At 37.1% G+C, this 23,304-nt stretch overlaps 1 protein-coding gene and 1 long non-coding RNA gene across 15 annotated transcripts in view; one reads left to right on the top strand and one right to left on the bottom strand.

Annotated features, from left to right (window-relative positions):
- The window catches only part of LOC136826957 (uncharacterized), a 163,352-nt gene that overhangs the window by 18,423 nt on the left and 121,625 nt on the right, over nucleotides 1-23,304 (bottom strand). The gene's annotated exons all lie outside the window — the stretch shown is intronic.
- The window catches only part of Nc73EF (oxoglutarate dehydrogenase Nc73EF), a 148,927-nt gene that overhangs the window by 44,365 nt on the left and 81,258 nt on the right, over nucleotides 1-23,304 (top strand). For 7 of the 14 annotated variants that reach the window (XM_067084508.1, XM_067084461.1, XM_067084500.1 and 4 more), the window contains exon 4: nucleotides 14,024-14,126. In XM_067084508.1, coding sequence (XP_066940609.1) covers nucleotides 14,024-14,126 — 103 coding nt within the window. Of the gene's footprint in view, nucleotides 1-6,618; nucleotides 6,740-14,023; nucleotides 14,127-23,304 lie in introns of all 14 variants that reach the window. The other 7 variants (XM_067084483.1, XM_067084431.1, XM_067084472.1 and 4 more) reach the window with 1 other exon arrangement.

Genomic DNA, 23,304 nt, shown 5'->3' with positions numbered 1-23,304 from the left:
ATATGCTTGGCTAACCGATTCGGACTGTCTGTAGTCATCTGTTTCCCACCAGATGGTGCTGGAATGCTTACGTTCTTGTCATATTTCTTCAAGGTGACCTGTTATACAGACGATCAGATCGGTGTTAGTAATATTTTGATGATTTTTGGCTAATTTTCGCCTGTACGGTATTGTGCTCGTTTCTGTTTTTGCTTTATGTCACCTACATCGAGCAGAGCTGAAATCATTGGGCTGTATAGGAGAGACTGTGAAAACAGAACGTTTAGATTTTGCAAGATGACCATGTAGCCTGTGTTAGACTAGCTGCTCAGTCACAAGTGTGGTTCTCTTGGTATGTAGATTTTGAGTCATCTGATGAGAGAATGTAAATTTTGTGCAGTATTGGAAGATGTTAGAGGCTGATATTTATGTAGACAATTAGTTAGGGCATACCAGAAGCCTACTTGGTCTTTTCCTTTTGTCTTCCGGTGTTGCTTCTCCTCCAGTAACCTACCTGATAGCCTAGGTTGATTCCTCTCTCGCTGTCATTCTGCTCTGCCTGTTTTTGCTTCCTATGTGGTTCAGGAGAAAAATAATAATTGACATATATTCTTTTATTAGTTAGGGTTTTGATTGATTGAAAATATTAGGGCCAGTTTTCAACCTTTTCGGTTTCCCCCATGAGAGAGGTGTCGGAGCCTTGGCATTTGTGTGTAGCCTGCCCTCTGGACTGCCCTGAGTCAGTTGGTTGTCTCCTCTGATGGAACCAAGGTATGTCTCTAGACCAAGGTTCTGTGCCCTTCGACACCTCTCTCTCAACCGTTTTTCTGGTTCGGGTTCAGCGCCGAGCCGCCAAACAACTCCTGCTGAGTTCGAAGTTTATCTCAGGTTCGTTGGCTCCAGTATTGCCAATTGTGATAACCTGAAATCTGCTAAACGTAGCAGTTTTTCCTAAGTTGGCAACACTGGCTGGCTCCTATTCCATCCCCTTTGGAGATGTATTGTGATATAGGTGGATGGTAGAATTAGGAATTCAGACTAGTTACGTTTGCTTCAGTCATTCCGAGCCACGTGTCAGCTCTGCTCTTTTCTTTTGCCCCCCCCCCCACTCAGTTTTTCTGTCTATTGTCTCGTATTCGTCACCTTGTGACATTTATTCCTTCTCGTGTAGCGGCTCTCCTTTTCTGCCGCTTACTTATCTAGGGTGAGTTAGCCCAGTAATAGCTCAGCTCTCGCTTCTCAAGTATTCGCCTTTCGGATGTATTCACGGCTTCCCACCTCCGGTACTTACTACTGGCATCCCATGACGCCTTTGCTGACATCATGTGGTCCTTCGATTAGACTTGAGGTGTTTTACAGTGGCCTTGTTTCAACCGTGATTTGGTTGATTCTCCTCTAGTATTTAAGCAATGCATAGCTGGCATTTTTCCGTTTTCACATCCTTTTGCTGAAGTTGAATCTGGTAACCGGTGCTCTTTAGTTTACTTTTACCTTGGGTAAAAGTAAGAAGTTAACACTGATTTTGGTAGGGTACGTTATCATGAATGTAGAGCCTTTGGGAGATGGATGAACAGTCAAAGGGAAACGGAAACTGTTTAGTGTATGCTTGCTCTCAGATGTGACTGCATCTTTTTCCAGTTTTGAAGCTGCTCAGAGCTGGGTTAGGTCTTACATACATTATACGTTTTTCACCTTCCTCTGTTCAACTTGCAGTTTGTAGTTCTTGGACCTAGGAAGCGAAGACTCCTCTAATAGGTAAGGTAATTTGGCCTAATAGTGAGGTGAAAGTATCTTTGAATGCAGTATTTCATTCTTACACTTCTTCATTCTTAGCACTTCAACTTGATTACTGTAAGTGTAATATTTATGTGTATGCAATGTTTTTGCTCGCATTTGTAGGTATTTATGTATATATATACATATATATATATATAGATATAATGTTGTCTGCTTTGTCTACATCCCTCCCCAGTTTTGTAAGCTGTGTTATAGGGCATATAGGTAAAAAATCAACATAGGCTACAATACATTAGGCTAAGCTATCCCATATTTCCTATACCTTAAGCTAGAGTAACAAAGGCCTAAATGCCATACCTAAAAATAACTACTGGTGTAATGGCTTTGTTACCAAATTTTGGGACTTAGGGGTGGATATATCAATCTATAACAGATAAATACTGTAATACATTTAAGATATGATGATGATAATAGTTGTATTAGTCCTGAAGATGATAGACCTACTTCCAAGACTCATGGGGGGAATGTCTTATTCCTTTTGCAACTCTGTTGTAAAGTAAAGAAACAGTTATGTAAAATCATATCGATAGCCCTGCTCAACCATTAGTAGCTGTTTTAGACAATGGTCCATCATTGTCTCCTTAACCCCTAAGTGTTATGGCCATCACCGTAGATGTCTCGAATCCGGAGGTTAGAAGTTCTTAGCACTACCTTTGAAGTCTTCCCTCTAGGGTCTAGCTCCTACAGGCTTTTTTTGCACCAAAGTTCCATACAGAATCTCCCAATTTTTCACTCTCGATTTCTGCTCCAGTAGAGTTCTGGCTCACATTTTCAGTGAAAATTTTACACATGTAACCTTAACTGAAGTTTTGTTGAACTCCCAGTCCAATTAGGCCAGTCCAATTAGGCTGTGTGGATCCTCAGGAGGCTGGCCTAGTGCAGATTTTCTGAAGTGTCTGGCAAAGTGTCAAGTAGAGCATTTGGTAGTGGTGGTTCTTAGGGAAAGATACTTTGTACTTTTTTGTTATATTTTACCCCCCATCAAATTCCTAATATCCCTCTCTCCACACTCTTCATACAGAAAAGTTCAGGGTGTGGAAGGTAGTTTGGATAGTTGTTATGCAGCAAGGCCATTGAGCCATGGGCATGTCCTGTCTCAAGTTTATTCATATTAGGCCCTTCTCAGTGAGTCATTCATTGGGTCCTGGCAACTTTTCAGAAGGGCAAAGAATAAATTCTGTCAACACGCAGGACTTGTACTTCCACTTCCCGGTAATCCCTCAGTTAAAGTAGTCTCCCATGAGTTGAAGTCTTAGGAGTATGGATTCATCTGCTTGGTATCAGAGTACTGTAGTTCTCCCATATTTGGATGACTGGTTTGTTTCTCACCAATTTGTTATGATGATAATTTTGTTTTATGTCTAGCCTTAGGAGTGGACATTTAGTCAAGGTTGACTGTCTGTGCTTTTCTAACCCAGTGAGTTGTTGTTCATCTGAGGATGAGGACCAACTGTCTTGTTGAAATTTTTTTTCCCAATAGATAGAAGGATAACAATTTTCTGCCACTGTTGAGAACTATATGGAGGGCCTTTAGACCTCAAGAACCTTTACAATGTCCTCAGATGTTGTGGAGGCAGATTGACGGGCCATTGTGAGAAACATTTGGTGTGAGGAAGTGAAAGTGTAAACATCCTACAGCTCTTGACAGTTTAGAATAGTCTTATGCAAGTCTCAGTTCTGACATAAGACAACAAGGAGATACAAATCAAGAATTTTGTTCAGGCTAGCAAAGAAACTACCTTTTCCTTTGTACAGGGTCCAACAACATCATTCCATTTCCTCATTTTGTCCTAAGAAGAAACCGTGGTACTGAAGACCAACTCAGCAGAAAGGGCAAGGTCTCCAGTCAGATAACCTCCTCTGCCTCAGGTTTTCCAGAAGTTGTGGAACCTTTAGGAAGACCCAAACACCAATCAGTTCACGACTGCCCAAAACACTACACTACTAGTTTACTGACCTCCATGCCAGGATCCTCAGGCATGGGCAGGTGATGCCCTCCTTCTAGAATGGTCAAATTTAGATCTTTAGGTATTTCCTTTGTTGGATGTTTATGAGGAAGTGCTGAACAAGTTCTGAACTTTGCAGGTCACAGGGATGATTTTGTTAGTGCATTCTTGGCCCCAAGGGAATGGTTCCCCTAACTTTCTCTCCTGGTGGTAGATGTTCCTCGTCTTCTTTCATCCAGGAAGGATCTTTTCAGACAGTCTTCTTCGAGAAGATTCCATCAAACCTCCACATACTTCATCTCACCGCGTGGAGATTGTTAATTGCCTGTTAGAAGCTAAGGGGATTTTGAGAATTGCCAAGGAAGCAATCCTTAAATCTAGAAGGCCCTTCACTGTTAGACTTGTGTATCAACAATGATGGTTAATTTTTTATCTTGGTACTTTTCCTGAGTGATATCCAGCACCCATTCCAGTAGATTTCTTTATTTAAGCTTTACCAGTATTTCAGATATGCAAAGCAGTTTTTCTGTCACAGTGATCAAGGATACCACTTTACATTGCTTTCAGTTCTGCATCATGCTGATTGGAATATTGCTCGCAATTTAAATTTTGAAAAGGTTTTCAATCTTTTGTGCTGGGAATTTCATCTTCCAATCATGTTTTACAATGAAATTTAAATGTAAGCCTTCAGATGTTAACATAACCTCAGTTAGGCCCTTTGATAAGGCATCACTTAAGAACTTTGTGGACACTTCTTTTAGGTCTCATTGCGGCAAAGTGTATAAGTGAGCTTCATGCCCTTTCTTGTATGAGGTCTTTGTTCTAGTGGCAACCCGTCTCTTTTCTTTCCTTGCTTAGAAAAGATATAGAGAAGGAAGCCCCTCCCAATTTTGTTAGTGACTAAGTTAACTGCTTTTGTAGACAATGAAGAAGTGGCTGTCTTTATGTCCAGATTAGACCTAGTAAGAGGTTATAGTAAATAGCTTCAAGCCCTATGTAGCTCTTTGGCTTTGCTCTATCAGCAACCTCTCTCTTCTCCTTCATTGCTTAGAGGATAGACTTAGAATTGTAAACCCTTCCCAGATTTGTGACAGTGCATAATTTAACTGCTTAGGTAGCAGTGGAGTAATGGCTTTATTATGTACAGTTAGAACTCTTAAGGGTTTACCTGGACAGTCATAAACCTGTAAGAGGAGAAGTTAAGAATTTATCTGTGGTGTTAGCAGGCCAAACATTCCTATGTCCATGATGGCTAAAGTCTATGCACACAGAGTTGATTCCTAAGTTTTTACCATTTTTGGAAATAATCCTCATGGCTTCTGTACCATAAACATGTCTTTATTTCCTTTAAAACCTTCGTCTAGAGAAGGTTGTCTTGCAGCTCAGGGGAGTCATAACTGTTTTTGCCTCATTATTTGCGAATGTTTAATTTTAGCATGGGGTGTTAAGTCTTTAGTCCTTTCGTTGCGGCAGGGACTCTTTCCCCTGAACCAGATATGATAGTAACCTTGCTTTCTGTCGTATCATTAGTTTGTTAGAAATCCCGCTATTGAATTTTGGGAGCGTAAAGGTACACTTGGTGTATAAGAGCACACCTTCTTATCTGACGCTAGTAGTTTAGTTTTGGACTGTCGGTTATGGACTTTCGACCCAGGCACAGGAGTCACCAGTACTCCACATGACAGTCCTTTTTTCCTTGTAAGGATCCTCTGAAAAGTCTCGCTATGAGGACCTTACACCCTGTTGTGGTTCCAATGTCTGGTGACAGTACTTACCAGTAAGAATCACACATCAGGCTGAATGTTGAGAAACTTTTTCTCCCCTTTGAAAAAAAGCTTTTAGTTTGCTTGGCCGCACACCGTTTCTCTGGTTGCGCTAACCCACCATCCTCATTCAGTGTGGTAGTCAGCTAACTTTAACAGTAGTTAAGATTCATTCCAAATAATGATAATTTTCATGATAAAATTACTTATTTGGATACTTCCCTACTGTTAAAATGGAAGCCTACCCAGCCTCCCCAAACATAGTGGGTGGTCATGAAGAAATATGACAGGAACGTAAATATTCCAGCACCATCTGGTGGTAAATAGATGACTACAGAGACAGTCCGAGTGGGTTAGCCAAGCATATTTTGATTTTTTTTAATGCAGACTGTACTAAACGGCACGAAGATAAAGCTAACTTTAGCAGTGGGTAAGTATCCAAATACTTTGTTACATCATGAAAATTGTCATTACAGTACTATACTCTGTTATATTGAGGAAAGATAAGCCAAAGGCCTGTGAACTACAATACCTTATGAAGGATTTAATAAGGTGGTTTAGTAAAATATTGTGTGGCATGTAGTATTCGGATGCATCAGTTTTTTATTTTACATCAAGGAATACCTTCAAAGAGTACGATGTGGGTCTAATTTTTATGCTAAACATTAGTACTGTATTATTATTTACTTTAAAAGTTGACAAATTTATCTTGGCAAAGAAAAAATTATATCATATTTTCTTGTGATTTGAATAGACCTGATTTGCTTTCTTTTTCTGATTAGGGATTTTATTTGTCACTTTTTGTTTTGATTTTGATAATTCAGGTAGGATTTTTGTGATAGTCATTTAGTCAAGATTTTTCAGTGCATGGTAAAAGTTTTAATTTTTTAGTATTGTGTACTGTAGGCCATTTATTTTCTCTTTTAACTGTATTGTTTTGTGTTAATATTTGCATGTTTATTTGTCCTTTTAGTTAGATCCAGATGTTTAGCTGTTTAGTCGTACACACGATACAGTGTAAGGCTGTAACTTTATATTTTAATCAATATATTTAGTAATGAGATGAGAATGTAAAGTAAGGTACTTGTTTACAGTCTTTGTAATTGATTGTGTAATGTGTGAACATGTAACAGGCTCGTGGACACTTGATTGCCGCTCTGGATCCACTTGGTATCGATCGTGAGGGTGTAGCAGAACGACCAGCAACAACGATGCCAGCAAGAACTGTCGTGAGGCAGTATGCCGATGCAATTGGTATGGCTTTGAAAATGTAATAAGCCTTCTTGTATCTTTCAGGAATTCTGTAAATTTGACTCCTTTCTTGTTTTCTAGGTTATTGTTCTCTTGCTGAAATGTAACAAATGCTTTGCTGTGTATTTTGAATACATAATCTCGGTGTTGGGGTTTTTGTTGAGGTTGTTTCTTGATACAGGTGGTGATTCTGTTGTTTTTGTTATGAGGCAACATTATTGTACAGTATGTATATGTACAGTGCATTGTTACTTTTTTCACAGCACACCATCTTTTGTTTTATTACATTTGTGGTTGATCTTCATGTTGTATACTGTACCTTTCATATACTATTACAGTATGCACACTTTTATAGTACCCATAATGTAGATTAATATACATTACATTACAGTAGTTTATGCCAAACAGGAGTGCTAACTTTGATTTACAGTACTTTATGCCATTCTAGAGTATTAGGTCCAGTTACTTTCATGTTATTGTATTTTTTTTTTTTTACTTTTTTATTTCAGTAGCCAGGGAATAATTTTTGAGGCCTGAAGAGTATGTTTTACAATATTTATGTTTTTGCTATGCCATGTGAATTACATTTTCATTGAAAAAGCCAGCTATGACCAGTTTCTTGCTGTTTTGAGTAAGGTCAGTTCACTGAGATTACTTTTACAATGACTGATTTTGAAGACATTACAGTAACAGAGTTTGCTGCCAAGACAGAAATTTGATTGATGAGTTTCTAGGGACTGGTGTTGAAACTATTGTCTTTTGAGGCCTTTTGTTGAAGGATATTGTCTTTAAACTATTAACATTTAAATTGCTAACCTTTTATCATTAAATGTTAGTAGCTTTTTAATCCAAAAATGGAATATCATGAAATGATATCCCATAGTGTAAATTTTCACGTTGGTTCCTTTTGTAGCTTTTGTGGATGTGAGGAACTTGGAATCTTTGTGTTTGTCATGTATTACTTTTGATACAGTTTTGAGATGACAGTTTTAAAAAAAGATATTGAAGGTTTTGTAACTCTATTGCTCTTTTCTGTCTGAGGCTAACATACTTGTTGTAGGAAGTTTCATCGTTGTCAGAGATTTGATTTTCACCTTTAAACACTGTATAATGAAGCATGAAAATCCATATTTATTACTGCACAGAAATAGCTTGGCTAGAATCTCTTGCTTTTGCTTAGCAGATTCAAAATTAGACATTATTATGTAGAAGAATTTCTCATTTGTAAGTGTTTAAATTTTTTGCATGTCACTCATATACAGTTTGGTGTGAAGTTCAGTTCATGAGCATTTTGGTTTGACATTTCACATTGCTGCGTGTTTTGCACCTAATTGTTTTGGTTGGAAAAGTTAAAACCAACAAGAGTGTGCTGCATTTTTTGCACCTAATTGTTTTGGTTGGAAAAGTTAAAACCAACAAGAGTGAAACTGTTGACTTGAGAAAACTTTAAATGGTCGCCTTCTATTCAAGTGTTCAACCAGTTGAAAAAAAATTTTTTCCTGAGGTATTTTACTTTCACCATATCAATAACTTTGTATGCTTAGGCATTCATACTGTTTTGAGATAATCAGACAGATGCTTTAAAACTGATTTATGTAGGTTCGATGACATAAAATAGTTTGCTTTCTAGGCTGCTTAGGAATGTTTCTCTTAGCCAGCAGACAGTTTAGGTTTTAGTTTCTGGAGGCAGTTGATAACAGATCGGTCGTGAGACTTTGAGTTCCTAAACTTTTATGTAGCAAATCAGTCCATAAACTTTGAGAAAGGTCTGTGTAAGTGATGTTTCTAGTCTTAGAGCTGAAATTTACTATCTGTACGTACTTAAGACAACTTATTTCAGGCCAACATAGTTTTTAAAAGGTTTAGATCTCCTGGATTCTCAAGGGTAATTTTTTTGCAAATTAAGTAGTAGAATTTGACATGGAGAGCATGCTGAGTATAAGTTATTTGGCTTATGTAAAAAGCAAAGCTCATATTTTACTTAGAATGTTGCTCACTGCAGAACAGGTTGCTAAAGAACAAGTATTATGCAGCTTCCCTGTTCAGTATGTCAGTGCTAAGTGGAAGCCCTTCTTGTATGTTGTGAAATGTTAACGCGATGCTTGTCCCACTGCAGATTCCATGACAGTAATGGTGCTCATATGTTTTCCAACTTTTACTTTTTTTTTCTTCATTGTTCCTTGTCCTAAGTCAGTAGAGTGTATAGTCACCAGTTATTCTAAATTGTTAGGTGATATATATTCTTTTTTTTTTTTTCAGTGGAAAGACTTGAACACTGATGAGTATGGTGACCGATCAGATGTTAGTGACATTGTCATGTGTTGATTAGGGGTACATTCTTAGCCACTCAAAAGCATTGAATTTACGAAGTCTAGAGCATTTATTTGTAATAGATACACATATAGTTATAATACACTTACAATTATATTCGAACAAAGTATGGAATGATGAAAATAAGAAGTCGCATAATGAGAGAGAAATGAAGAGAAAAAAAGGTAAGGCTAGAAAAATGGCAGAAAATTAAGAAAATTATTGGAGTTGCCAGCATAGGAACATTTGCTTATTTGCAGTGGTTGAGCTTCAGACCGTCATTCGATGGGCCGGAGTTCGATTCCCGCCGCCGGCTGATGAAGAGTTAGAGGAATTTATTTCTGGTGATAGAAATTCATTTCTCGCTATAATGTGGTTCGGATTCCACAATAAGCTGTAGGTCCCGTTGCTAAGTAACCAATTGGTTCTTAGCCACGTAAAAATAAGTCTAATCCTTCGGGCCAGCCCTAGGAGAGCTGTTAATCAGCTCAGTGGTCTGGTAAAACTAAGCTATACTTACTTTTGCAGTGTAAATGCTGTATGTACTGTATACTTAGTTGATGAATTAAAACTTACAATTATTTAAAGATGATCAAGTGTGCACAATGAAAAGAAAATAATAGAAAAGAAAATCTTCAGAAATAAGAAACGATTGCACTCATCAAATTATCAAAAGTGTTAGCCCATTTGTATACATATCATTTGCGACAAGTTCCGTACTGTACAAGTACAAAATTATTTAAGCAAATCATGAAGATAAAATACATATATATGAGAGAAATGAAATAGAAAGAAAAAATCAACAAAATCAAATGATTCAACACTTCAGGTGGTTGTGATGCTTGTCTGGTATATTTTAATGGCGAGATCATCATGAAGTCTTTTGGCTAGGTCACTGTTGGTATATGTCTGATGATGGGCTGTAGGTTGTTGGATTTTGACTGTTCAGTGTATGTACATCCGGCCTTAAGGGGTTAACTAGGTTTAGGGTTCAAATTTTTTTTTTTTAATGGCCTATGGCTGTACTATATATATTATAAAGAATAAAGATCATGCGCATTGGTTTTAGCTTCATAACCATTCTGTGACCCTTTTATGTTTGCCCCTTTCAAAAAAAATACTTACTCCCCTATATTAATTGCTCTGCATGAATGAATTTCTCATACAAAGGCCCTATAATATCTTTTGAACAAATACAGGAATACTGTATCTTTATAAATGTCATTAGCTGCAAAAATTAAGTTTTACATTTTTTTTATCATTCCTGAAAAAATCCTGCCAAAATTAGAACCTGTCTGATATAAAAATACTGTCATTTGGACAGGTTTAAGCCTATTGTATGTGAATTATTGTAATTCAGACATTTTGTACTGACCCAGCGCAAATCATGTACTTAGTTTGTGGGAGTGGTTGTGAGAAATCCCCCATAACTACAAAATTACTTTGAGTTATGCTCTACTTCATATTCACATTGCCATATATATAAAATGAGATATAGGGAGAATTTCCAAATTTTTTGGTTTCCCTAGTTTTAAGTTGTTGGGCAGCCTCTTTAAAATCACTTGAGGGCAAGTAGAAGTATAGTGACTTTCTTTACAACATTGATTCTTTTGTCTCATTTATTGTCCTCAACTGGATTCTTGATTCAGCAAAACCTTGATTTGTCACCTAGGGTTTGATTCACTTTCTGGTGGAATTTATTTGATCATATAAGTAAAAATAATGATGATGATTATGATGTTGATGAAAATAATCAATGCACAGTCATATGTGTACTAGAAATAAATTTGTAATTGACATTGGGATCAAACCCAGAATTTTCAAGTGAAAAGCAATTGCACTACCTACTGGTTTACACAAGTCATAAAAGAGGTTAGAACCTGAGCACTTCTGTACTTGAGGCATTACTTGGACAGGCTACATGCTTTGCATATCAGCGAGTTTTACCCAGCTTCATTGGTGGGTCAGGAAGTTGGGCAAAACTCACTGGTATGCAGGTTCTTTTATGACTTAAGTGGGTCAGTTGATAGTGCTCTTGCTTTTGATTTAAGAATCTTGGGTTGATCCCAATACGAGTGAGAACTTTAATAATGATTTATTATTATTATTATTATTATTATTATTATTATTATTATTATTATTATTATTATTATTATTACTACTACTACATGCAGTCCCCAGGTATCGGCGGGGGTTCTGTCCCGACGGCGTGACGATAACCGAAAATTGTCGATAATAGCGTCGATCCCCAGTTATCAGTGCCATTAACCGAGCATCGGCACATATCAGTGCTGATAACCGGAGATCGACACATATTGGCACTGATAACGGGATCAGCGCATATTGGCACCGAAAATCCAGTTATTCTTGTCGCTAGACAAGTGCCATAGAACCCGAGTGCTGATAACTGGTGATGACTGCCTGTATTATTACTGTATTGTTATTTAAAAGTACTCATAGTAGCATAAGTCTTAAAATGGAGAAGCAAATCCACTGTTAAGTATATGTACATATATTTAAAATTTTGTACAGTATAACATGACAAATTGAAGGCAATTAGTAACAGTCCATTACCGAAGAAAGTGGACAACTTTCTGCAATGGTACAGAAAGAGAAAACTTTTCTGTGCTGTGAATTTCAATAATTATGAAATTTTTTTCATTATTAGGAGAAATGAAGAATCTAGGCAAATCCTTTTGGGCCAACCATATGTGAGTCCAGTATAACTCATTGGTCTGGGCAAATTACCTTATGATAATACAGATGTAAAAGTAATAAGGATAATGATGGCAGATTTCAGATTGGTGTCATAGGTAGCGTTGATAAAGGTCATTCTTTTCAAACATATGAGAGATTTGAGATTGTCACTTGACCACATCAGTGAGACTTAATCTTTATGTTGAGAGGTCTTATGGCAGAACTGTATGAACCTTTGAATCAGGCCCACTTTTCTTAAAACTTACTAGTGCTGACAAGGTAATTCTTTTCAAACATATATGAGAGATCTGAGGTTGTCAATTGACAGCACGAGTACAACGTGCTCATTATGTTGGGAGGTTTTATGCCAGAACTGTAGGAACCTTTGAGTCAGGCTTACCTGAAGGATCTTTCCCTTAAAATACTTTCTAGTAACTTTGACTTCTGGGGACCATATGACCCTGTTAAGCATGTGTCCTTCCAGGACCCTACTTTTAAAATTTACTTTCAGCCTTTGCCTCTTCCAGTAGTGTCAGTGAGCCATATAGATTTACTCTGAAGTACTGTAATCGTAAGAGGATGGGCTTCAGTGGGACTTCCATTACTGTGAGTTTCATGGCTAAGAACTAGCTAGATAGGCCAGAGGATACCATAGCACAGTTTGCATTTCTATCTGTGTGGTATAGTTGCAGGCAACCCAAAGAATGTCCCTCAATCAATATCCATAGAGACTGGGATTATACCATTTACAGGTAATAAAGTCCATTTAGTTTCATTCAGTTACCCTATCCTTATCAACATTTTGATTTATCACAATTAACAGTGAAAGCAAGGAAGTGTGATTTGATGGAAAAATGCTGAAATATCACTAGTATAGGATGTGGCAAGTAGATGGGCAGAGGCTAATTAACTAAAGGCTGAGGTGGTCAGGGAAAGAGAATAGAAGAGAAGAGTAGTTATTTAGAATAGTAATGTGTATGAAAATTTCAGGACAAAGTTCAGTGGGAACGTCCATAAAATCATGGGAAAACAGCCAAAATGAAGACCTTGGCTAGTTGAAATGCAAAACAGCCAAAATGAAGACCTTGGCTGGTTGGAAATTCAGGCAGAAAGTGCATATGTCAGAAGAGAGCGGAGCGCACTCATTTTATTCATAACTCCTTAAAGGGAAAGTCTTAAAAGAAAATGTTAATGATGAATGACTGTTATGGTGGTGGATATAGTTAGCAAATGGGTAACCCTGGAAGTGGCAGGGCACCAACCTGTAGGAAAACCCAAAAGATCTAGGAGAAAGGTCATAGATGACAACATGGACCAGATGAAATAGAGTGAACTCAACACGTTTAATTATGTGGAGGTAGTTATGGATGTAACAGATGGATGATGCTGATTAAGAAAGATTGTTGAAAATGAGTTATAATATATTTCTGTCATGCTCAAGTTATAATTTGAACTATACACCAAGTGAAGTTAATAGTATTTTGTGTACAATACGTGTATAAACAAGGGTTAATTGCATTGCTTAAGTTTTGGTAGCACATAATGAGTTCGTGGTGCATTTGCCTTTTTATTCAAAATATAGTAGTATTGTCTTCACTTATACAACATCGGGCAACCATACAAACTATTAACAATTTTGTAATTTCATCTTTGTCATTGACCTAAATTTCATCAGTATTCAGTGCATAGTTTTGATTTCACCAGGAGGTTGTCTTCTTAATTTTAATGAATTGCAGTGATAAGAGGATTATCATTATAGGATATAGCACTATCATATAAAAGTGGCTTTTTATGCTTTCAGTGAGAGCAGGGGTGTTTATGATCATATCTTAAATTATCCTTGTACTCAAGTGTCAGCTGCCATAGAGTTGGACCTCAGGGATATGTAGTTATCCATTTTGAATCTGTGATGTTAACTAATTTTGACTTGGTGTTACAATGAACATTGTGTTGTCAGTTATTCCAGAGGTTTATTCTGTATAGTTTTTTCAGAATGATGCTTCATGAATTGAAGTAAAATGCTTTTCACAGCACTTGAGTTTTGTGTTGGTTGCCACTGCATAGTATTTGCGGTCTGTGGAAATGAGATTGAAGGGTTTGGATGTATTTCTTGTGATGATCAACACCTGTTTTGTGATATTGCTTTGGAAATCATACTTTCATCGCTGTTGCTGGTCGATGTCTGCTATACGCTTAAGTTGTGACTGTATCCAAGAAATTCTCATTCGCTTTGTTCTGTATGTTTGGTCAAGCAGATTATTTGGTTGATCTATTCAACAGATTCGAGGTCACAGCATTGCCAATCTTGATCCTCTTGGCATCAACACACCAGATCCCAAGAATAAGAGAAGTCTTGTCGTCCGTAATTATATGGATCAATTCCGTAAGTTTGTTCTAGTCGTTGACTAGCAAATGCTATTATGTATTTATATTCGTGGATGGGATTCAGTAGGATTGAATGTAAAATCTTTGTTAAAATGTATTGCTGTGTATGTACATAAGGGAATGTTTAACCCTTTACTAGTGTCTTTCTGGGTTTTCATTTTGGTTTTAAAGACGAGTTTGCCTCACCCAGTGAAATAAGCTTCAGTTATATTTTACTTGTCTTGCTGCCTTCTGTTAAGGCAGAGTAAAATGGTCTGGTGTTAAATTTATCTGATATGAAACCATTATGGTTAATGATGGTGCTTAAAGCATGCCCTCGTAACTGAGTCTCATTCATGAGTAATGTCTTGGCCACAGCAAATTTTTAGAATAGTCCACTTAATTCGAAACTATCACTTGACTCATTTTTTCTCATGGAATTGTTGACAGCAACTCAGGTGACAGTTTTAAGGTAGAAAGGTTCTTTTGAGAGGCTGTTTTTAGCTAGTGATTGCAATATTTAAGACTGCTATTGACTGTTTGCTCTCTTTGACAATGACAGTTTGATTGTACTCTTTTCAAAAGCTTTAAGTTTACAGTATTTTCGGGTAACAGTGTTCAGTGTAATTGAAAAAAGAAGGCATTGCAATAATTCATGGAAATTTCAAACTGCAGAAATTGCATTGCTGAATCCTGAATCTGGCATAGTGGTAGATCATAGATAATTAACCAAAATGTATCAGAAATAACTTTGGTTAACCTTTTAAAGTATTGAACATAGAAAATTTTACATTGTTGCCGTGATTTATAAAAATAAAGTCTGGTTAGTAGTTATGGAAAATTATGAAAATATCTAGATAAACTTATTTATAGTTAGGTAGTTGATTGATCAATCCTGAGTATTCAACCCCTCATTGAAATTAGGTACTTGATTGATCAATCCTTAGTATTCCACCCTCCATTGAAACTACTGCATTTTCCTTGAAATTTTGTACGTGATGTTATACGTATGTTGTAAAGATGATAAGCTTTGTGATGTAGGAGCATCATTGGACATAATAAATAATGTTAGCTTAAGGTTGTGTGCTCTTTAGAAATTGATTTACCATAGCTGTCTGATGGTCAGTTGAACTAACTTAGATAATGAGGTTTTATTTACAGTAGTTTAGTTTCTTCTTGTAGTCTTGTAGTATTTTGTGTCCTAAATAAACAAGAGAATTCAGTAAAAAAAAAATTTAGCTTGTAGTCGGTGTAGTCGTGTGTCTTTCCAAAATTGTATAATATGTTAGAAGTATTAAAATCCAGAAAAAGATTTTCCAGAAATGTGAGTATCATGTCAGTTTTTTGTATCTGATATCCAGAATAAATACATTAAATCTGTAATAAGTTACATTAGTTGTCAATATGAAGAGCTATACTGTAGATGTGTGTATAAGTAGCAGTATAGCATTGTATAGGCATAGTTTTTGCACCAAACAGCATCTTAACTGCAAAGAAATGATCTTTAACTTTTTTCTGTGGGAAAATAGGATTCTCATTACCTTTAAAAGGAAATGGAATATATGGTAGTTTGATGGAATAGTTTTAGAATGTAGTCTTATACCACAAAAAATGTGGGAAAGGACATAAATTTTACATGAGCATTTCACAGCTTTTTCTGCAATACTATTGGTTTTTTAATCATAGGCATTATTCTAGCATATGCAATCATAATAATAACATATGATGGTTGATTGGTTTGAAATTAGGTTCTAATACTACATTTGTGTGTATGTATACATATTTTTTCCTTTCCCCTTTCCCCCTTGGAGGCGGGGATATCTTTAGAAGCTGTTAAGTTTCCAATTCTAAGCTAGTATTGTATTTTGGACTGTAATATGTACTGTATGTATGTTTGCTTTTTGACATTTGGAAAATGCTCTGTAAATATTCAAGTTTAACTATAATCAATCAACAGTTCATTGACTGATTGATATGATTGATATGTAAGTATTAGGAATAACATTTGTGGTAATGTATGAGTGTTTGTAAGGGTAGATGAAATTACTCACATGCTTATTGCCTGTAAGGAGAATCGTTTCTTGACTGAAAGCGCCTGCTTTTGACTTGGCTGTACACATTATGTTATAGTTTTAATACTTTTGTTGCCAGTTTTCAGTCAAGTTGTAACTATTGATTTGCAGTGCTGCTTTCTAAAGCTTTTTTGATTTTTGTTGAAGCTTCATGCCTGAACTGCTTTTATTTATTGTTAGGTTGTTTAGTTTAGAAAGGACTGCCTATTGCTGGCTGTTTGAAAATTTGATTTCCCATATTTTTTTGCTAACTGATTTTTCTTGCTTACCTGTACAGTTTGCTTCCAGTTTAATTTTACCTTTTCCTGTAGGATAAACTTTCTTAGTCTTTATATTAGAAGTTAGTGTTCTTGTGACGAATCTGAAGCTAGTCTCTTCAGTTTCATGCAAGTCTTTTTGTATTTGAAGTTATTTTTTGATGTGTAAGTTACTTTTGAAGCACCAGCTGATTAAGCATAAAAAAATAAATGACCCATCTGCTGATAAAGTCTGGTTATAGGCAACTTGAATGGAATCAAAGTTCCAGTGGATGCTAGCTAGTTATACAACCTCATATTCCCACATGCATCAAACACACTTTTTCCCCTTGGAAAGTTAGCTTGTCCTATTACTTATGAATGGCATAAATACTTGTGCAAGTGTGTTTATGTAAAAGAGGGGATGTGGTGTTCTTTAGTAGAACATGTAATTTTTTTTTTTTATTATTTTGAAGATAGTGAACTCTGTCTTATCCTAAACTAATTGATTGCTTGAATGTCATCATTCCATTGTGCAGTTTCATTTATGTGAATGTAGTCTTGTGATTACAACTATGGTTATAGTTGTAACTACACATACATGGCATGCAATTTTGACAAGTTGGTGAAACACCCGGGCATTGCTTGCCGTGGAAAATATGTGTGTTTTGTCACAATTGTTTATTCTTTTTCAAAGAGTAAAATTGAAGGTGTTAAAGCTAATGAAAAGTTGAGACAGAAGTTATTGCCTTGGTCATTCTCCAGCCACTGAGTTATGCATGAATCGTTTGCTCTGAGTATCCGTGAATATTATTATTGTTGTACCGGTACTGTTAACTTTTTTTAAACAAATACCTGTTTCTACTCTTAATAAGATTCATCTTGCATAGGGGTACCACTTACATATGCCCTACACATCACACTAAAGGTTCTTTGTGACTGCCATTCAGTCCTACCAACATTGCTTTTTACCTTTTTACCTTTCATCTGTTCCTTTTGATCACTTTCTACTTAGCTGTCCAATTTTTCAGCTTTTGCATTCCCTGATTTACTCCTCATTTACGATTAATCTTTTTTGGCAATCCATAGCATTTAGAAATGGAAACCCAGTGGTGTTACTAAACTACTCTAGAAAAAGTAAATAAATATAAGAATAAAAGAGGCTGTCTTGTATAGTAACAGTATATTATTGTGATATGGAAGCCTGATGTATGGCTCAGTTGTATCAGAAATAATCTTGAAAGTCTTAGGATCAGTTCAAGTGAGAAGGGGTCAGAATCTTATTACAGTGTTTGAATAAATCAAAATAAGTTAAAAGGGAGAACTACTTCTGTTTCTACACCATGAGTTGGTAACCATGCAGAAGGCAACAAAGATAAGGGAAATTAAGTGCCAAAAAATGGGTTTTTAATGAAAGAAACATTTACCTAACCAATCATTTTCTACCTTTCCCTGTCAGTTCTGCGTAATCAATCATTTGCCATCTTTCTTAAGACAGCACTAGACTTGTTTTTGAGTTAAACAGTTTGATCCTAACATGTGCTCCAATGCTTGAACACTCCTCATTTTATTATATTTGAACAGAAACAACTCACTTTATAACATGCAAGACTTAAGGATCCTTTTTTACACAATTTTTATTTCTAATGGGTGGGGGCTTGCTGCAGCTTTAATGTTCACAATGAATGAACATTTATTTGGAAAAATCTTTGTGTAAATTATTCCAAATTCATCTGTATTGATTACAGTTTGTCCAAGCTTTCTCTAATACTTTGAGCTAAGCACTCATTGAAAGAGTTATAAGTGAAATAGCAATGCTGAAGTATGCATAATCTCAGTCACAGTAGGAATTACAGCAAATGAGGATGCTGTTACTGTAACTAGATTGAACATAACCATTTTTGTGGATCTCTTAATCAACCATTTTTGTGGATCTCTTAATCTCACTTCAGTATCAGGGTACCAGTGGGTTAGTTTACATGACACACTGTGGATGTCAGATGGTACCAAAGATTCACTTGCAACTTTAACCCCTGCTGCATTGCTTTCTGTTGTTTACTTTTCATCCATTCATTTGGTTTCTTACCACCTGGCTGTGTAGATTCTTTTACTTAACTTCCTTGTTCTTATTTTCACTTCAGATTTTAGAACAATCACTTTTGGACTTTTGGACAGCCCTGTGAGATTGTAGAAGTGTGACACACTGATATTTATAAACTAGTTTTAGTGAATAAGTATACATTTTATGGAATATTAAATCCAAGAACAGCTCCTACTGTGTTAATTGAGAGAGCAGGGTAGGAAGGAGAGCACTATTGAGTTTGTAATGAATGGTTTGTATAAGTGTTTATAACGAAAAAGTTTATTACAGAAACATATATTGTAAAATACAATTAATCACTGTTCAGAAAGGACAGAGCAGATGAGTCCAAGATGGAAAATACTGCTGCCAAAGTCCATTAGAAAGAAAGAAGACATATCAAGGGCAGGTCAAAATGAAACACTTCAATTCTTGAAGATTGCAATAGAAGGATCTCCAAACTTTGGGCATTTCCGTAAGCAATGGGTCTGCAGTGGATGAAAGCCCAAGGAAGGATGATGTATATACTGTGAGATGACTGCTGTAGCCCAGACCTGAGGTGAGGGGATGACTAGCCTCAGTGATGTGCTGCAAAGAGGGCAGATCCATAGTGTTAAGAATGACACGAGGAAAAATTAGAGCTTGGCAACGCACATTGCCTGTCCTAGAGATGGCAAATATCATTGGCTGATGAAGGGGCACCAATGTCCAGAACCATAATCCTGAGTGAGGCAAGGTCCTCTGAGGATGCTAGAGCACAAGTTCAAGATAAATTGTCCTTAGCCAGGACGAAACATCTCTACTAAAGTTTGGTTTTACTACTCGGGTGTTCGAACAGTTAATAGGTAAAAGATTGAAAACAGACAAGCAGAAAACTTGTGGAACGCACAAAAGTTTTCTAATGAAATTTGGAACATCCCTAGCATGTGACACACTGGGAAAACCTGGAGAGAAGACAGAGCACACACATAGGTGCACAGTAGAATTAGGAACATCATTTAGTATCTCAACTTTTAAGGAGTTGACCTAACTTGTGCAGTAAAAAAGTTTATTTTGGAACTCTCTGCTTTGTGCACCTGGATGAATCCTTCAGTTAATGACTAATGTATGATGAATTGATTTATAATAATAAACTGTGTACTGTATTAATCTCAACCTTTCAGTGATATATGCATGTAGGGAGGTAAGAGCTGTAGAATGCCTGTGTTTTGGCATGCTTTTAGGATGTTTTAAACAGAATACGGGGAAGAGTGTATTGGTATAACCAGGTACCTGCATATAAAATAAAGACACAATCATTTTGTGTTGAAAAACAACAGAAGTAGAAAGGGCTTTATTACATGGACTGGCTATTACCTGCTCTGCTTTGTCATGTGACATGTTTGTTACAATCAGTTCTTAGAATGACTTGCCTTAGCCAATAAGGAATCCCATTCCTTGTAAGCTGGTTCCTCCATCTTCTTGTAGAGGGGAACAGTCATTGAGTTGTCACTCCTGAAATCTGGTTCACTGCAGGTAATACTGAATACCCCTTACTGGACAAATCAGAAGGGCCCCATTGCTTGACAGAACACAAGTAAGCAGCCATCCCTATGTCCATTGTCTAACTTGCTTGACTCCTACACAGTATGAGTTCTTGCTAACCTTTCATGAAGATTACTATGCCAGTGGAACTACAGTCTTTAGTGTGGGATCAGAAAAGATGCTGCCAGAAGTGATTCTTATGGAGGCGTGGTAATTCTGTAGGGTTTGATGGTAGATGGACAGGTTCGTGTGTAATTGACACCCTTCTCAGTGCACCAGCTTCAGAATGAGCTCCATTTAGCTTGTGCCCAGTAGATGCAAAGAGCCTTACAGATGTCTGATGGCTGGACCTGCTTTCCTCAGCTTGGACTCTACTGTTACATGTACCCTGTGGGGCAAATCATGAACTATTTCAACTTCTTTTACCTCTGTCCATACAGAGATATCTACTGTCAGTTAACATTCAGTTTAGGATTGTGTGCCGCTCTGATTCAGTAAGTAGGACAACATTGAAGTGGTTGATCATCACACTTACAACCTTTCCTTACAGTAGCAGAGCGAATGCATGGAGGCATAAGCTAACACCCTTGAACTCAAATAAGTTGATGTGGTGCCTTATGTCATATGACATCCAGGTTTCTCTTACCTGATTACAGGTGTTGACATAGTTAACATAAATTGATTGGTGGAAACTGCTGAAGCAAGGTATACAAAAGGCAGCATAAGTAAGTTTGCAGTGTGACATTGGGGAAAGGTTATATATATATACAGTTGTACATTGGTTAATGGACTTAATCCGTTTCTGAAGACTTTACTTTAACTGAATTGGCCATGAGAAATAATGGGAATGGGTTGATCTTTACCACCTCTAAAAATATAGCAAATAAAGGCATTTTACCTTGAATTTAGCAAGTCTGGCATGCAGAAATTTTTCAAAAAAATCTTAAATAGATTAAATACAAATTTGTTTTCCTGTAACAGGAAGAGTTGATGGCCCATGTGGAAGGTGGTGAAGAAGCTGAAGAGGAGGAGAGGTGTTATTGTTTTGAAGGGGGATTCCCTTCCATAAAAACAACAGGCAGCTGTCCTGGGCTTGTTTTTTTTAAATATCTTTACTGATTTTTCTTGAGACTCACTATTTTTTCTCACTAAAAAAAAGTCCAGTGACATTTGTTTTTGCCTTGTTTGCATAATGTTCCTAAAGTGAGAGATACCATTGTCATTTAACAGGTTTATTTCTCAGTTTATTACAGCTTTGTCGGGGTGATATTGTTCAAGAAAACTTTGCAGTTCCCTTCCTTTTTAACACATTTTTTTTATACTAATGAACTGGTGACAACCTCCCCTTCATCCACCTTGGAAAATACACATACATGATGTGTTAATCTTATACATCTTCTAGGCAGTTGTCTTTTTCCATCCTTTAACCATATCCAACCCTGGCTCCTTCTCCCATTTGTCATCGAATACCGTCATGTCCTCCAGGAACTTCCTCTGGTATAGTCATTTTGTTGCAACAGTAACACCTTGGTCCATTGGCTGAATGAGTGCAATTACATTGGTAGACGAAAACATAACCCAAATGTAATATTTGTTGCAACTGGTTGTCTCAGGATGCACAGCCACATTGTCCAAGAGAAACCGAGCCTCACCTAATGTTTAGCAGCACCAAGGTCCTGTGTCTGATGTTGAACAATTGCTGTATGAAAGTGATTATGGCTCCAACCAGGGACGATGTTGGAGGGGAAACAAGCTTTTGCCAAATGATACGAAATCACTTGGAGGTTATTCATCAACCCACGCAGGGCGCTTGGTTGCTTTGCATTTCCAACTACTACTGGCTTGCAGTGATGGCTACCAGAAACAGTTGCACATAACAGAGTAAATATGCATGGCTTAGAAATGTTCCAACCCAGTAAATTCTCTCTCATCAGCCAAGGTGTTAGTGGGTAAGGAGCGATAGAATAGACCAGTTTCGTCAGTGTTGGGGATTTGACCCAAAACGAGGCCTTCTTTTCCCATCACATCTTGCAATGTCTTGACAAAATTATTCTGTTCTCGGAAGCATCCAAAGCTTCACCATGAGTCTTGTTAAAAAGCCCATGCTGAATCTTGAACCGAAATAGCCAGCTCTCAGATAACTTGAGGTCTGCAACCCCATGCAGGCCTGCAATTTTGTAGCTGCAGCCTCCAACTCACTGCTGCACACGTGCATGCCAGCTACCCTTTTCTGACAAAACCAGATTAAGGTTGACTGTTCAGTTTCTTCATGATGTTGTTTTGCCATCACTTTGCGGGGTTGGGTTCTCAAAATCCTCTTCCCAAAGTCCATCGCAGACTTCATCAGCTTGTCCTTGGCATTCTTGATATCCTGCAAGGTTGACTGGGCACTGCTAGACTCCTTCATTATACGCCCCATAGACAATCCTGCCTTGATTCTTCTGACAATTTCAAGCTGCTTCTGAAGTGTCAACACCTTCCTTGTCCTTTTAGGACGAGATGGGCCTGTATATTATAAATATATTTATATATAAAATGTATATACAGTCAACTAACTGCATTCATAGGGACCACAACCACCTGCAAATACTGAAAATCTGCGATATATTGGAACCACCCCTCTAAAAAAAAAAAAAAAAAACATATGTAACTCCCTATTTCAAGCCAAACCGCATTGAGGAAAGCTGGTACCCTGCTGTGTGATTGGCTCCTTCCAACCCTTCCAGCCAATAGCTGTTATCATGGAGAGAGAGAGAGGAGAAGGGGTGAACTAGTACAGTATACCTTGAACTAAAAGCTAGGTTATAATATACAGTGTCAATAAACATTAAATTAAAATCAGTCATAAAAAAAGAGGGAAAACTCCCTCACAAAGGATTGGAGTTACAAGCCAATCAACAACTAGCAAAGCAGTTACGCTGCTGTGTGATTCGCCACTTCCAACCCTTCCAGCCAATAACTCCCTTTCTATCTTTCTATCTGTCTTCTGTCTGTCTGTCTGTCTGTCTGTCTGTCTATCTATATCTATCGATCTATCCATCTCTCACATTCTACGAGTATCCTTTGACGTAAAGAGAGAGAGAGAGAGAGAGAGAGAGAAAACTGCTGAACTGAGCTGTTTACATCAGTTAAACAATTAAAAATGTCGGGAAGATAGATTTTTTGTACATATTACATTGATTAGATCTATCTGTTTATTTGTTACGTTGATTAGCTCTATCTGTTTATTTGTCCATCTCTCACATTCTATGAGCATCCTTTGGTGTAAAGAGAGAGGGAGTGGAC

Source organism: Macrobrachium rosenbergii, chromosome 3 (assembly GCF_040412425.1).
Source record: "Macrobrachium rosenbergii isolate ZJJX-2024 chromosome 3, ASM4041242v1, whole genome shotgun sequence".
NCBI classification, from domain to species: domain Eukaryota; kingdom Metazoa; phylum Arthropoda; class Malacostraca; order Decapoda; family Palaemonidae; genus Macrobrachium; species Macrobrachium rosenbergii.
Note: the sequence above shows the minus strand (reverse complement) of the source record. Positions and strands in the feature narration are given on the sequence as shown.